The sequence below is a fragment of the Electrona antarctica genome (assembly GCF_951216825.1).
Source record: "Electrona antarctica genome assembly, chromosome: 5".
Taxonomy (NCBI): domain Eukaryota; kingdom Metazoa; phylum Chordata; class Actinopteri; order Myctophiformes; family Myctophidae; genus Electrona; species Electrona antarctica.
In genome coordinates, this window is record NC_136810.1 from 39,619,239 (window position 1) to 39,633,912 (window position 14,674).

The 14,674-nt window shown below is 44.1% G+C and overlaps 1 protein-coding gene across 1 annotated transcript in view; it reads right to left on the bottom strand.

Moving 5' to 3' along the window:
* The window catches only part of shank3a (SH3 and multiple ankyrin repeat domains 3a), a gene marked incomplete at both ends in the record, with an annotated part of 322,930 nt that extends 308,632 nt beyond the window's left edge, over positions 1–14,298 (bottom strand). The window contains one exon of the mRNA XM_079500504.1: positions 13,945–14,298. Within this exon, the coding sequence (XP_079356630.1) occupies positions 13,945–14,298 (354 nt within the window). The remainder of the gene's footprint in view (positions 1–13,944) is intronic.
* Positions 14,299–14,674: the final 376 nt, after the last annotated feature.

Sequence of the window (14,674 nt, forward strand, 5' to 3'; positions counted from 1 at the left end):
GAACCAGATAAACCCAGTACAGCATGTGTCTGTGAACTAACTGAAGTTGTTCTCACAACCAATTACTTTAAGTTTCAGAATGATTTTTATTTACAAACTAAAGGTACAGCCATGGGCAGTACAATGGCTCCCAATTATGCGAACTTGTATATGGGTATGTTTGAACACTCCTTTGTACTCAACTCTGAGGCTAATCCCTTCTACTCACATATACTTTCTTATCAACGGTTTATTGATGATATCTTCATTATCTGGAACCATACAGCTGAAAGTCTGGGGCACTTTCATAACTACCTTAACTCGTGTATAGAACATCTTAAGTTCACTATTGAGTTTAGTGACTCTCAGATTAGCTTTTTGGATGTTCTTGTTAAAAAAGAGGGTGTTACTCTACAGACGGATTTATTCCGGAAACCCACAGACAGGAAGACTTTACTTCACGGGGACAGCTTCCATCCGAGACACCTTATCAAGAGTCTACCTATAAGTCAGTTCCATAGAGCCAGAAGAGTGTGTAGTTCCAGTGAGAGTTATCAGAGACAATCAGCTGATCTGACCAGTAGATTTGCAACACGGGGGTATAAACCAGAGTGGATTGACAACGCTGCTAAACGTTTTGAATCTGTCACACAGGAGGAATGCCTGAACCCTGTCACGAGATATTCCCCCCTGGGCTCTGACTTCAGAAAAATTCTCCATAAACATTGGCATATCATTCATACCGACCCTAAACTCACACAGGTATTCAAGGAGCCTCCTAAACTGGTTTTCCGTCGTTCTCCCAATTTAAGGTATAAGGTGTTCATTCTTATACCCCCCCCCCCACCACCACCACCACCAACTCCACTTTCTTCTGGTAACTATAAATGTGCAAACTGTGCTCAATGTAGCTTCACTACCAAAAGCAAGGTCTTCACACATCCACATAGTGGGAAAGAGATTGCAATAAGAGGTGCTATCACCTGCTCCACTACTTTTGTTGTCTACCTTATTAAGTGCCCATGTGGACTAGCATATATAGGTGAGACCATTAGAGCCCTCCGAACTCAGCATTAGCGAACATAGAAGTAACATTAGGTGTGGCGATGAGAAAAACCCTGTAGCAGCTCATTTTAAAAAGTGTGGACATAACATTTCTTCTTTACGTTATTGGGGCATAGAGAAGGTCGAGAGACCCCCCCGTGGTGGTGATCATAACAGACTTTTACTCCAACGTGAAGCCTATTATATTTACACACTTAACACTATGACGCCTCATGGCCTCAATGAGGAATTTGATGTTAAACCATTTCTGTGATTTCTCTTCTTTCTTTTGTTTTTATTTATTTTAATCTATGCTTTTTTGTCCTTATGCCATGTCCTTTGATTTGTACTGCAATTGCTGTACCTTACCTATATTATTGGATTTTTTATGGTTATCATTTGTAGGCTTAGTTGTTTCTTTGCTTTTCTGATATTTATTGGTTTCAGTTAATTATTTATTTTCCTTACCCTAGACCTTTTCATTTTTATTGGTTCTACTATTGTCCTTTGTGCCTTAATATAATAATATTTCTACTTGACTATGCATTGCAAAGACAGCTTGTCGACCTGTATATAAAACATGCCTACTTTGTTGTATACTCATTCCTGATGAAGACCCGGAGGGGTCGAAACGTTGATTCCTAATCCCTTAATAAAATTGTTGGGAGCTTAAAGAACGGTGTGCGGACTTCCTACCTTCTTCCTAAACGTAATCATCACACTAAAATAAGTATATAGGTTGTGTATAGGTTAGAAATAATCTGCTGGCTTTTCCCCAGTCGCTCTGTCACTTTGTTTACAAAATAAATTCACGTGCAGGAAGTCACAGACTTTGAGACCCCATAGCCTGGAGGGATGCGACGCTCTGATTGGTTCAGAAACTTCAGAGCCAGCGTTTCAAGCTGAAACTTCAAATTAAAATGTCCACCATTTCCGTTTCCATACACCTTCAAAGTGGCCAGCTCAGTGGCCTTGTGCTTAGAGTGTCCGCCCTGAGACTGGGAGGTCGGGGTTCGATCCCTGGCCGGGTCATACCAAAGACTCTAAAAATGGGACCCAGTGCCTCCCTGCTTGACACTCGGCATCAAGGGTTGGATTGGGGGTAAGTCCCTGCGACATACTAGCGTCATGTCCAGGGGGTGTACTTGTACATCAAGCTGCCTCACGCTACAGAAACAGGAGATAGGCTCCTGCCCTATGGGCCTCATGGCTCGGCAAGGCTACTTACACCTTCAAAGAATATAAACCCTGAAAAATGTAGCCTACGGTTCTGGCAGGCTAGACGATTAATATAATCCTACGGTTACTACGGTTCTGGCGGGCTCCGTGTATAGGGACTTAAAGGTTTGTTGATGATTTATAGTTCAGTTTAATTTCATTTCAAACTAAAGTAATTGCTGAATGTGATATTGTTTAGTCGCTTCCGTGCCACACTTTTCAGCCGCCGAGCTCTTCTTTTGAAGAGCCACCAGCTCATTTGATGAACCAGAAATAACAATGAATCATTTCCGGGGCACTCGCTAGACACTTTTGTTTTCATCACAAGCGCTGATATGGTACCGCGGGGAGGTCGCAGGGATTTATTTTATTGAGTTCCCAAAAAAAAATCTAATTTTTGAAATATAGGCTACCACACGTTGCTTACCTTATACATAGGATGGAATAAACCCTCTACTCTAACACCAAATGCTACCTCGCCTACCCTTGTGCATTTATACACATTTGTCATTGCTACAATGTATACGTGCCTGAAGGGTGCTTTCTTCTAGTACAATAGAAGAATAGCCTTAACGCAGGATCCATACAGCAATCACAATCAGAGATAAATGAGAATTTGATAGTCTCTATTCAATATTCATTGGCTGATGTTTTGGCTCGATGTTATAACAAAAACCTTGCCTTGTTAGGAAAATTTTAACTCTAGCTGCTTTATATAGCATACAGTGTCAGCGAGCCAGTGGAAAATGCAGTTACTGCAGAGAGAAATGTTTGACCTGTTCCAGTGATTGCACAATGCAGCAAAATTCACTATCAGTCCCCTCTTCAGAAAGCAAGAGTCCGTTTTCATGGAAGGTGTGAGAGGATTACATTTAGGGATCAATATGAGTGAGGTTCGGAGATGAAGGTGGATTTGGATTCCCTCCGCCAAACATGGGCCAATTGCACTCGCGTAGAGCCGTAGACACTCGACAAAGCCAGGCATTTGAACCCACTACCTCCGTGCTGATGGGCAGCTACTTTACCACTGCACCACCTGAGCACCTTTTAGCAGCAGCATTCAAAATGAGCTGTAGCTGTCTTTTTGGGGGAAACCTGAGAGGAGATCATAAGAGTAGCATACCCTGTAGTGGTAACTGATCACTGATCATCATTTCATTCACTTATAGTACAACTTATAGTACAACGTATCAAGGAACTGATTGTAAGTAGCACATGGTATATGTGTGAGTGGGAGCGACTTGTAAGACTACTTGATATTGACATGCAGAATGTGACAGATGCTACTGCCAATGCAAAAAGATAGTTGAATGGTGTGTCACTGTCAGTGTGGCTAGATACTGTAGCTGAGGTCACGATGTGTATTCTACAAAGCGGAATTACAGTAGCAAGTTATCTGTTTAGTTTAAATTTAGGGAAATCCTGGATTTTCCGTTCCAAGAACCAAGATTCACAAGTCTTTGTCTGTTACTATGGCAAGTCACGACCTAAATCTAACTTGGGCAACCTAAACACACAGTGGTGTTTGGCCATAGTTAAAGAAGGCAGTATAGCTACACTCAAGTGTATGTGAAATTTGATCAACCATGGTGTGTCCCTTGTTGGAGAACAGGATACCCTAACCATGGTGTGTCCCTTGTTGGAGAACAGGATATTTGATCCAACCATGGTGTGTCCCTTGTTGGAGAACAGGATATTTGATCCAACCATGGTGTGTCCCTTGTTGGAGAACAGGATACCCTAACCCTAACCATGGTGTGTCCCTTGTTGGAGAACAGGATACCCTAACCCTAACCATGGTGTGTCCCTTGTTGGAGAACAGGATACCCTAACCCTAACCATGGTGTGTCCCTTGTTGGAGAACAGGATATTTGATCCAACCATGGTGTGTCCCTTGTTGGAGAACAGGATACCCTAACCCTAACCATGGTGTGTCCCTTGTTGGAGAACAGGATACCCTAACCCTAACCATGGTGTGTCCCTTGTTGGAGAACAGGATACCCTAACCCTAACCATGGTGTGTCCCTTGTTGGAGAACAGGATACCCTAACCCTAACCATGGTGTGTCCCTTGTTGGAGAACAGGATACCCTAACCCTAATAACCATGGTGTGTCCCTTGTTGGAGAACAGGATATTTGTGGCTGGAATTATTCACCAGGCCTTACAATTAGGGATGTCCCAAAGAAATCATGTGATCGGAAATTGTGACTGCTCACGTCATTTTCAAATGATCAGAATCGGATAGGAAGCAAAAAAATGTGATCGGGACATCCCTAGTTAGTATAGTATCAATGTCATATCCATATCATGATATTAGATTGGATATTGTCTGTGATTTTGGATATTGTACTATTATGATATGGCATTACGTGTTCCATAAAACAGGACATCCCTACTTACAATGCAAACTGGGTAGGCTACAGTAGGAGCAGTGGCGATGCCAACAATTGGCACTACAATTATTATTTCATTATCCTTAATGTATGTACTTTTAACATTGATAGTGTAAATGCCGTTTTCCGTTCAATTCTTTACTTAAGTATACTTTGTTCTGTCAGTTAAGTACTCAGACTTGATCTATGCAACTAAGTGACAGATCAATTTCCCTGGCCAATCACAGCTCCCTATACTCACCACAAAACTGTCCTACCCCCAAGAATCAAGGCATTATGGGACAGATCTATCAGCCTGGAATGACCCGTTAGGCCTCCAGCTTTTGACATGCAATGAATTGTGGGATCGCTGACCAGTCAGGTCTACAAAAACTTGACTTTGTCACACAACAGAGGGAGCAGTGTTTTTGAGATTTCAGAATGATGGAGGAAAATGATAAAGATAATCTTTGTGTTCGGTGACGTTTTGTAGGATTTCAACAGACGTCAGCGGTTTAGCGTTAATATGGCTTCACAATACATTCTGGTTCCACTTCCCTGCCTTTCTGCCAAGTGTGCTTGAAAATTAAAGCTTTCTCCCCCTGCCTCTGTTCCTGATTTTCCGCTCTGTCTGTGTCTCTATCTTGGCGACATCAGACAAAACAGATGGAGGGAGAGCTGGGGATAGAGAGAGGGGAGCATGGGAAGGGAGACGAAGAGATCGGATAAGGGATGCGGGGAATGTGCAGTGCTGGGGGTCACCTCTCTCTCTCTTTCGGCCTCCCTCTCTTAATCTGTTTGATGGCGCGGTGGGCAGATGGAGAGGGAGACGGGGAGATGCGAGCCACCTCTCGCGCCTCTCGCTCTGCGACTGCTTCTGTGAATGAAGCTAAAAATAGCAGCCGGAGGACGTGAGAGGCTTTCCAGAGAGCACACAGTAAAACTCACTCGTTAATTTAACTCTGATGTGGTGTTAAATTAACACAGAATGTGCAGAAATACGACGTGTGCGTGCGTGCGTGCGTGCGTGCGTGCGTGCGTGCGTATTTCTATTTGTGTGGTTGTGTGTGAAGTTGAACATCAGTCTTGTCTGTCTTGTGTGTCCGTCTGAGGAGACAAATAATACGGACCACCAAACAAGTGATACATTTCAGATCAGAAGTGTGTACTGCAGACAGAGACAGACACAAGCAGAAGAAGGGCAGACGACCTGGATCTTTTGAAGAAGCGAAGGAAAGAGGTAGAGAGAGTAAATAGAGAGAGAAAATGTGATTGAAACTAAGTATAGTGTAAAGAAAACACATCAGAGAAGGATATATATATATATATATATATAGAGAGAGAGAGAGAGAGAGAGAGAGAGAGAGAGAGAGAGAGAGAGAGAGAGATAGTGTATACTATCAGACCTCAATTTTTCCACCTCTCATTTTTTGCCGCATTGTGTAACAATCCCATCAGTGCAGTACAAACAGCCTTGAATACAAAATACCAAAAATACAACTGTGGTATGGGGAGAAGAAAGGTTGCGTCAAATAAACAAAGAAAGAAAAGTGAGAAGAGAACAGGGACAGACGCAGGACATAGTGTCTCTATAGTGTCTCCCTTGTTGTAGAGAGATGAATGGCACCCATTAGCAGAACCGAGAAGACACCCACCCGTCTTCCAATCAGATCATTATAGGTTTCAGGATGGTTGGGACTTGGACAGCAAGAATGTTGCCAATGATTAGCAAAGTTCATTACAAAACGCATTCTACATTCATGTAGAATCTGACCATTAGTGAAAATACCAAGATTTCAAAGACTAATTAAACGTTGAGAGTCTTGTGTCCGAAATAACTCACTTCTCACTATATAGTGACCATAGTGAGACCGCCATATTGTAGTGCTTTCCGAATATATTGAGAATTACTATGTGATATACAGTATGTGATACATAGTATACCGCATATTACAACTGATTGTAACTAACAAATATGCATTGGGTAGAAAGAAAAGAAATACAGAAGGACTAGAGGAGAGAGGGGGAGCAGCATAAACAGGCTGTATTCATCCCCCAAATCCAAGCTGGTGTTTATTTTGTCTGGTCCACCAGCCGACGTTGTCGTTGATCCAACAGTGTGTATTAATTGTGTGACAGCAGTGATCATTTTGCCAATGAGCTCACTATGAACTGAATCATTCTGTATCCTTTATATACAGTACAAATCCTTTACAAAAATATTTATATCAATTATTTTAAGCCTAAAATCCAGCCATCCAGGACCCTGGCGAATCATGGCCATAATACCTTTGATTCTGTGGAGAAAAAAAGAAAAAGAAAAAAAAAAGAAAAGAAAAGTGGTTTTCAGTTTTCTTTCTTCACAGAATCAAAGGTTTTATAGTCATGACTCATGCAGGATCCTGGATGGCTTGATTCTATGAGCTTAAAATAATTGATTAATCAATTGATATTGATATTTAATTTGTAAATCTCTATGGGGGAAAAATGAATGGCTTTTTTCAGTGGGGCCAGAAAACCATGCACGCCCACTGCTATGCTCTATAGATAATAGCAGGGAGTAGTGAATGAGTTCGGCAGACTTATGTCTCTCGTCCCGTCACATTTAGCCTAGTATCTAAATGTAGTTCCTGCCTTGTCCTGTCACACCAGTGTCCTGTCACACCAGTGTCCTGTCATATACAGTGTGTGTCAGTGTGCTTCGTTGCAAAGTCTGCGTAATGTAACCCAATGAAGTGTTTTCTGACTTCAGCTCTGGACTGTGCTCCAGGGGCTGTGCTCAATATTAAGCTACTTTTGAGTGAAGACTCACCCTCCATGTGTCAACGCTCCAACTCGTTCCTGGTCAGCTGTGTGTGTGTGTGTGTGTGTGTGTGTGTGTGTGTGTGTGTGTGTGTGTGTGTGTGTGTGTGTGTGTGTGTGTGTGTGTGTGTGTGTGTGTGTGTGTGTGTGTGTGTGTGGCGTGCGTGCGTGCACGAGCGTGAGGGGGGATTATCTGCTCTGCTCCTTTTCTGTCAATCTCTGTCCATTTCCCTATCCGTCTATTCCTCTCCCTCCTCTATCTCTCACGGTCTGTATGCCAATGTTATTCCCAGGGTGTTAAAATGGTGTTTTGTTGTTTATCTTTACACTGTCTAAACACATTTAAGTCCCTTGTAAATCTGTGTTATGGTCTAAAAGCTTGTGGACATGCAAGGGGGTGATCTGTGTTATGGTCTAAATCTGTGTTATGGTCTAAAAGCTTGTGGACATGCAATGGGGTGATCACATACACACAGGGCCTTCCATTCCTCCCTTACTTCCCTCCCTTTCATTCATTACGTTTTCACTCTCCTATTCTGGAAACACATCATGCCATGCAGCGCAACAATACAATGGATCATACAATGTATTTGGACTCAGCTGCGAGGAAAGTGACGAGAGAAATGTAGCTCAGAGCACAGCTAGCTTGGTCTTCCCGCCCGTGTCTAGAGAGTGCATCAAAGGGACACTTAAACTAAGCCACCTGAGCCTTCCAGAGGAGACGGAAATTGTCTATGGAAAGTGTAATCTCTTTGCGGTGCCGTTCACAGAGAGGGGTTGAGAAAATGTATAGAGAATAGGACAGCTCATTGTCACGTTTTTAAATCAACAAGGGTTTTTTCTAAACGTGATCATGCGACTGCACCAGGTAATGGAGAGAGAGAGAGGGATTGAGAGGAGACTAGAGATATGTATCCCTGTTTCACCCCATGTCACTCTATGCTGTAGGTGATGAAGGTTTGCATAAATTTAAGCATTACGCTTCGTCGCTTACCAATAATGTTTTTTCACATCGCTAAACTTGAAAAGTTTGTCTACCCAGACAAGGTTGTCTACCCAGGGCTGTGTCAGTCGTGAGTGTAGCCATCAGGACATGAGGAAGCTGAAGGGGGGGTTATTTGTACGACAGACGGTGCAACATTTCGTGTTCATGGTGGCCCCTATAGGCAAAAGTAAAAGCACCTTTGGCTCTGCATTGTTTGAAAACGTGTGATTGACTAGATCGGAATCATTTATTCATGATTTTTATGGAAGCCAATTGGAAGGGATTATGATAAATCTGACTGATACTTTGAAATAGTCAATTCTGATCATGAATTATTTCATGAATTATTGTGATTTTCAGGCAAACAAATCAGAAAATGTTTCTTTGTTCAGTATTCTGAATTTATCATGTACATGTATCATGTATACGCCTATTAAATGTGTTGATCAGTACCAGCACATACTGTACCTGTTTCAGCCAATCAAGTTGCCAACATCTGTGGTACTTCAACCCCAGTCTCCTAGTCGCTAGCTAGCTTATTTACCAAGCTTAGCAAATAATAGCCTACACTTACAGTATAATTAGTGTGATTAGCAGAGATAAAAATTTGGCAGAATTCCAGTGTCAACTATGAAACAAAAATGAGCAGTATTGGAAGGAGATATAGAAGTTGAGTTTCAATGTCTGATGTGGCGAATATTTGAGTGACTTCATATATTTAAATGGTGTTTTTGCCCCCTGCTGGACTGCTGGACCGATCAGTGTGAAACTGATCGCACACTCCCAGTAGTGTTAGGAAGAACATCCATCTTTTTTTTTATCTGCCTCATGGTAATGCTACACCAGCCCACATCTCTTGAACCATAGGTTGTACAATTACATTTCAGGTCACGCCCATTTGTGCCTGACCAGATTTAGCATTTTCTTCAAAACACATTTTGCTACACATTTTTCATAGTCCTCAATTGGTTACGATTGACTTCCAAAGTGCGTGGGCCTTGTGTAGGAAAGTAAGGAAACCCAACCTCGCAGAGACCTGCACTCAGAGGTTTGGGCTGTACTTCCGGTTTGCCACGATCTTAAAACTGGTAAAACACTAACTAAAGTTAGCCTACAGTGGATTCCTAAGGGCTGGACATTTAAACTTCAATGACCATTACTAGAGGTGCACCGAGCAATCAGTAATCAAAATAGGCAGGGTTTACATGGATAATCTGACAAATTGACTAATTGAATCCATTATTTAAAAAAAGCTATTAGAATTTGTACACGTAAATAAATGATCACAAAAAAACCTGCTCCTCGATTAATCGATTAACCTACTGTATACACGAGCATTATTAATTCAGTTGAAGGTTCTACATTTCTGATTCGATACATTTTCAGTTAATTGCCCTAGCTGGTAGCATGTGTGAGTTAAAATAATGAATCCTCAATGATTCATTAATGTTTAATGAATGTTTTTTTCCTCTCCAATGACATTTCTCTCCTCCCTTTTCCAATGTTGTAGGGGATGAGCTCCATCCCCCTAGTTATAGAAGGGTCTGCTCATAATTCCAACATCCCATTATTCCGACTAAGTGGCTTTGCGTGCGGTTAGGGTTAGGGATACGGTTAGTAATGTGGCGAATAATGTGTTACCTAGAAACGACCTGGTGTAACCTATACGTTGTTTTACCTTTCATGCTGGATGCGACCTCTGTGTCACATATACACCTCTGTGTCTCATATAGCAACATAATTTATTTTTGAGTGGTGTAAACCACTCCTACAACTGGCTTTGTTAGTCTGTCTGTCTGTCTGTCTGTCTGTGCTCAAAAAATGAGCACGGTTGCTATGGTCACCCAGTTCACACGGGTGTGATTTCATTACATCAGACATTACGTCAGACCACAGCTGATCAGTCTATATAAGACCTTACACCACTCAGTTCACACGGGTGTGATTTTTTTAAGTATTTGAAGGTTTTCAGAAAACGAGGTTTTAGAAGGCCTTTTTACAATCTGCCTCAGGTCTAAATGGGTTAAGCATCAACATCCCCAGGTCTAACTTTCCACAAAATGGCTTGAGGAGGAGTTTTATTGTAGACTGATTGCATATCAGAATTACAACCATGCGCAACATCAGATCTGAACACTTCCTGGGCAAGCATGAGGTTACATAATGTACAGGGGATTCTCTTTGGAACATATGGTACTGTTGTGGCAACTCATACAGTACAATAGAATGGTTAGAATGGGTCAAAGCACAATTATCGTTCAAGACACTTCACCCCTCACTGCTCCGGATGAGTAGGCAAGTGCTTGCATGGTTTCCTATGTTGTCGGTGCATGACTGGGGGCGGCCATAAGCTCAATGGTTATAGTGAGCCGCCAAGTACTGTGGAGTTCCCAGAGGTCTCAGGTACGATTCCAGCTCTCAGCAATGTGGCAAGGTGTCCCTGAGCAAACCCATCAGCTGGGTGAAGCTGGAAACTGAAGTACCTACGTTACGTGGGATCTGATAGGTGTGTGTGTGTGTGTGTGTGTGTGTGTGTGTGTGTGTGTGTGTGTGTGTGTGTGTGTGTGTGTGTGTGTGTGTGTGTACATTGTAAAGAACTTCAAGAAAGTTGCTATTGTATGCAAATTAATTTGTTGTCTCGTCCCTCGGGTCCACTTGCCAGATGTTGTGATTAGTGTAAACACTGCATATCGTTCCCGGGGAATGCAACAGTGATCGATTTGGATTGGAACAGGGCTTCGCCTGGAAGGGGTTGTCTGGTGTATGACTCATGTCTACCCGGTGCAATGTGGTTCACCGATACAACACAAGGAAGTGGACTGCTATTCATACATCATTATATATTATATCATTGTATCATGTGTGTAACACATTATTTTACCAGGGTTATAACTTCTGACAGTTCTACTTGAATGTTGACATGAAATAATAATCCTGTTAGTGTTTCCATAGCGAAAGCGTCAAATAACAAAAAACACATTCAAGATACCAAGCATTAGTGATTGACATCACTTATGCGACACTATACACTCGACTGCATACACTCAGAGCTGCTTATAAGATACCAAGGATGCGTTGTGTGTGTCCGCCCTGGGACTCAAGCCTAAACATGGGACACAATGCCCTGCTTGGCACTCAGCATCCCCTGCGACATACTAACAACATGTCCAGGAGGTGTCTCACGCTAAGGTGAGGCCCTATGGGCTTCAGGACTCTGCAAGACTCACTTGGCTGCCGCTGTGCAGCGATGATTCAAAAACCATCAGCATGCACTGCTTTGGTTGTGTATTGTTTCTCTATTACTATCATAACTCAAGACAATGTCAGACAGGAACACAGATAAAACTTTATTACTCGCTCTAAACTGACTCTGAATAAACTGACTTTTCTTCTCCCAAAGCCTGATAGCTCATAGTCCACAGCGCTCTCTTGAGGCACCAAAACAGATGATCCGGGCACTCAAAAAATGAAGAACAGGAGAAAACAAACGTTATTGTTAAAACGCATACCATTAACAGTTGAATTGAAAAGTGTACTCGGTTACGAAACAACACTTACACAACTAATGTGAATTCTGGCCGGCGGGGGAGGGCAATCGTATTCGGAAATGCGTCGCACATTCGCAATGTGGGTATTTTCACATTTTTTGGTTCGATAATTATTATTTTCATTAATTTTCTATGTCATTTTAGCAAAAAAGGGAAGGGGGCAAACTCAGAGGCTAAGGCTTTTTGGGGATACCTGGCATGGAAAGGGTTGGGAATCCCAGTGTTGGCGTATTTGGTGTGTTCCAGACAACGGCCTTTCACCTGAATAAACTGCATTGGGAAAACACTCCAACACTCCCCCATCTGCAGCCTCTCAGTCAATCTGCAGTCAAGGGCTCTTTGTACCACCGTGGAAGCTGTCTGAGTCACCAGAGGGGCAAGCTTGAAAAACACACTGCCTTATTAGCATCTGAACACCTGCCCAATGCCTTCTGCCATACACACAAGCACACACATGCATGCATGTGCGCGCGCACACGCACACGCACACACACACACACACACACACACACACACACACACACACACACACACACACACACACACACACACACACACACACACACACACAGCCATATTCTGCCATACACGCACGCACACAAGAACACTGAGTTAAATGATCACAGAGAGTATGCTCACACACATACTCTATGTACTGTACGCACACAACTGATAAACACACACGACATTCAATGCATTCTACATGTTATACCTCATTTTTACTTCGTCATACGGCAAAGAATAAAATAGCGACGAAAATAGCAGATTTCGTAGATCACATATTCTTGGTGCGGGACACCGCCATACTACTAACTAAGTATGAATCAGGGTTTACATGACTTGAATCATGACGAGAGTCCATGCGTTGCAACAGGGTGAACCAGCCCTATTACACCTCATCAATGTGCTTCTGCAGTATTCCAGTCCATATCTGTCAGCCTGCAGCATACAGCTAGACCCACACCACTACAGAGAGACGGCCAGGCCAGCCTTTCATTCTGGTGAGTGAAGGACTACCTCAATACACAGTAGACAGAAAGACAAATGAAAGAAGGGGAAAGAGAGAGAGAAAAGTGTGCACGTATGTCTGCGTGTGTGTGTGTGTGTGTGTGTGCAGATGCGTGCGTGCGTGTGTGTGTACATGCGTGCGTGCGTGTGTGTGTGTAGACTAGACATAGAACAGAGAGACAGAAAAAGCGTTCCACAGTTGAGGGAGAACTCATGTGCCTGTTCTTGTGAATTAGCAATGCCTCACACAGGCTGCTCTTTCCTTGACGACCCCCCCCCCCCCCCCCCCCCTCCCCCCACAAACGCACGCACGCACGCACGCACGCACGCACGCACGCACGCACGCACTTTGACTCTCTCTCTCTGACACACTGTCTGTCTGACACACTGTCTGTCTCTCTCGCAGTCTCTCGCTCTCTCTCTCCACTCTAAGTGGCCAGTTGTCAAAGTCAGCTGCAGTCCAGCTAATGAAGAGGTAGATTTATTAGCAAGACATGAGTCTGTGTGTGTGTGTGTGTGTGTGTGTGTGTGTGTGTGTGTGTGTGTGTGTGTGTGTGTGTGTGTGTGTGTGTGTGTGTGTGTGTGTGTGTGTGTGTGTGTGTGTGTGTGGAGGGGGGGCAAACAAGAGCCAGTAAAGACACATACCACAGACATAAAGAGAGAGGGAGGGGAGGAGAGAGAGAGAACACAAGTAAGAAAAGAAAGGAAGGGTGGGAGGTGATGGGTGTGTGTGTATGTGTGTGTGTGTGTGTGTGTGTGTGTGTGTGTGTGTGTGTGTGTGTGTGTGTGTGTGTGTGTGTGTGTGGAAGAAAGACTGGAGACATTAAAGAACAAAAAAGCAACACAGCGATAGAGGAACAGACTACCTCCCTCTTCCATGCACAGAGGAAGAGGAAGGCAACAGAGGCAGCCCCTCTACTCCCTCTCTCTCTCTCTCTCTCTCTCTCTCTGGAGCAGCGGGTGGGGGGGTGGGGGGTGCTTCCTTACCGTCTGCTGCAGGTCTGGGATTCCGATGCGGATGACCACCGTGTTGCCCGTGGGCTCCTCCATGGGTCCGCTGGCACTGGTTGCGCTGCGCTCTGCACCTGCACCGGCGGGGGGCCGGAGAGCCGAGACGGAGAGTACGGGAGCGGGAACGCCGCTGTCCTCTTCCCGGGAGCTGCTGCCGGAGCTGCTGCTGGTGGAGCTGCTGCCCCCCTGGCTGCCGTTGGCTGCGCTGCGTGTGAGCGTGTGAGAGTGCGGGCGTGCGTGCGCGATGAGGAGCGTGCGCTGCGGCTGTGGAGTCTCCTGCCGTTCAGGGCTAGGTGGCTCATGTTTGCCGGCTGCCGGACGCAGAGGCATGCTCTGTGTGAGGGGACTCGCGCTGCCTGTGTGCGTCTCTCTCTCTCTCTAGCTCTCTCTCTCCCCCTCACTATCTCTCACTCTCTCAATTGCCGCGTACACACACAGTCACATACATGCACGCGCACACACACCGCTTGCTCTTGCTCATGCACACACAGCGCTTGCAGCGTGCCTCGCTTGCCTGGGAGAGGAAAAAAGAGAGAAGGGAGGGAAGAGAAATGAGCGGAGTACGGGCAAAGGGAAGGGGGGGTAACAGAGGATTAAAGAGCATGAAAGAGGAGGGGATAGAAGGGGGAGATGAAAAGTGCAGTGAGAACATGATAACTAAAACTGAAGAAGAGACGGAGGGATGAGCGAACATGAATGAAATTAC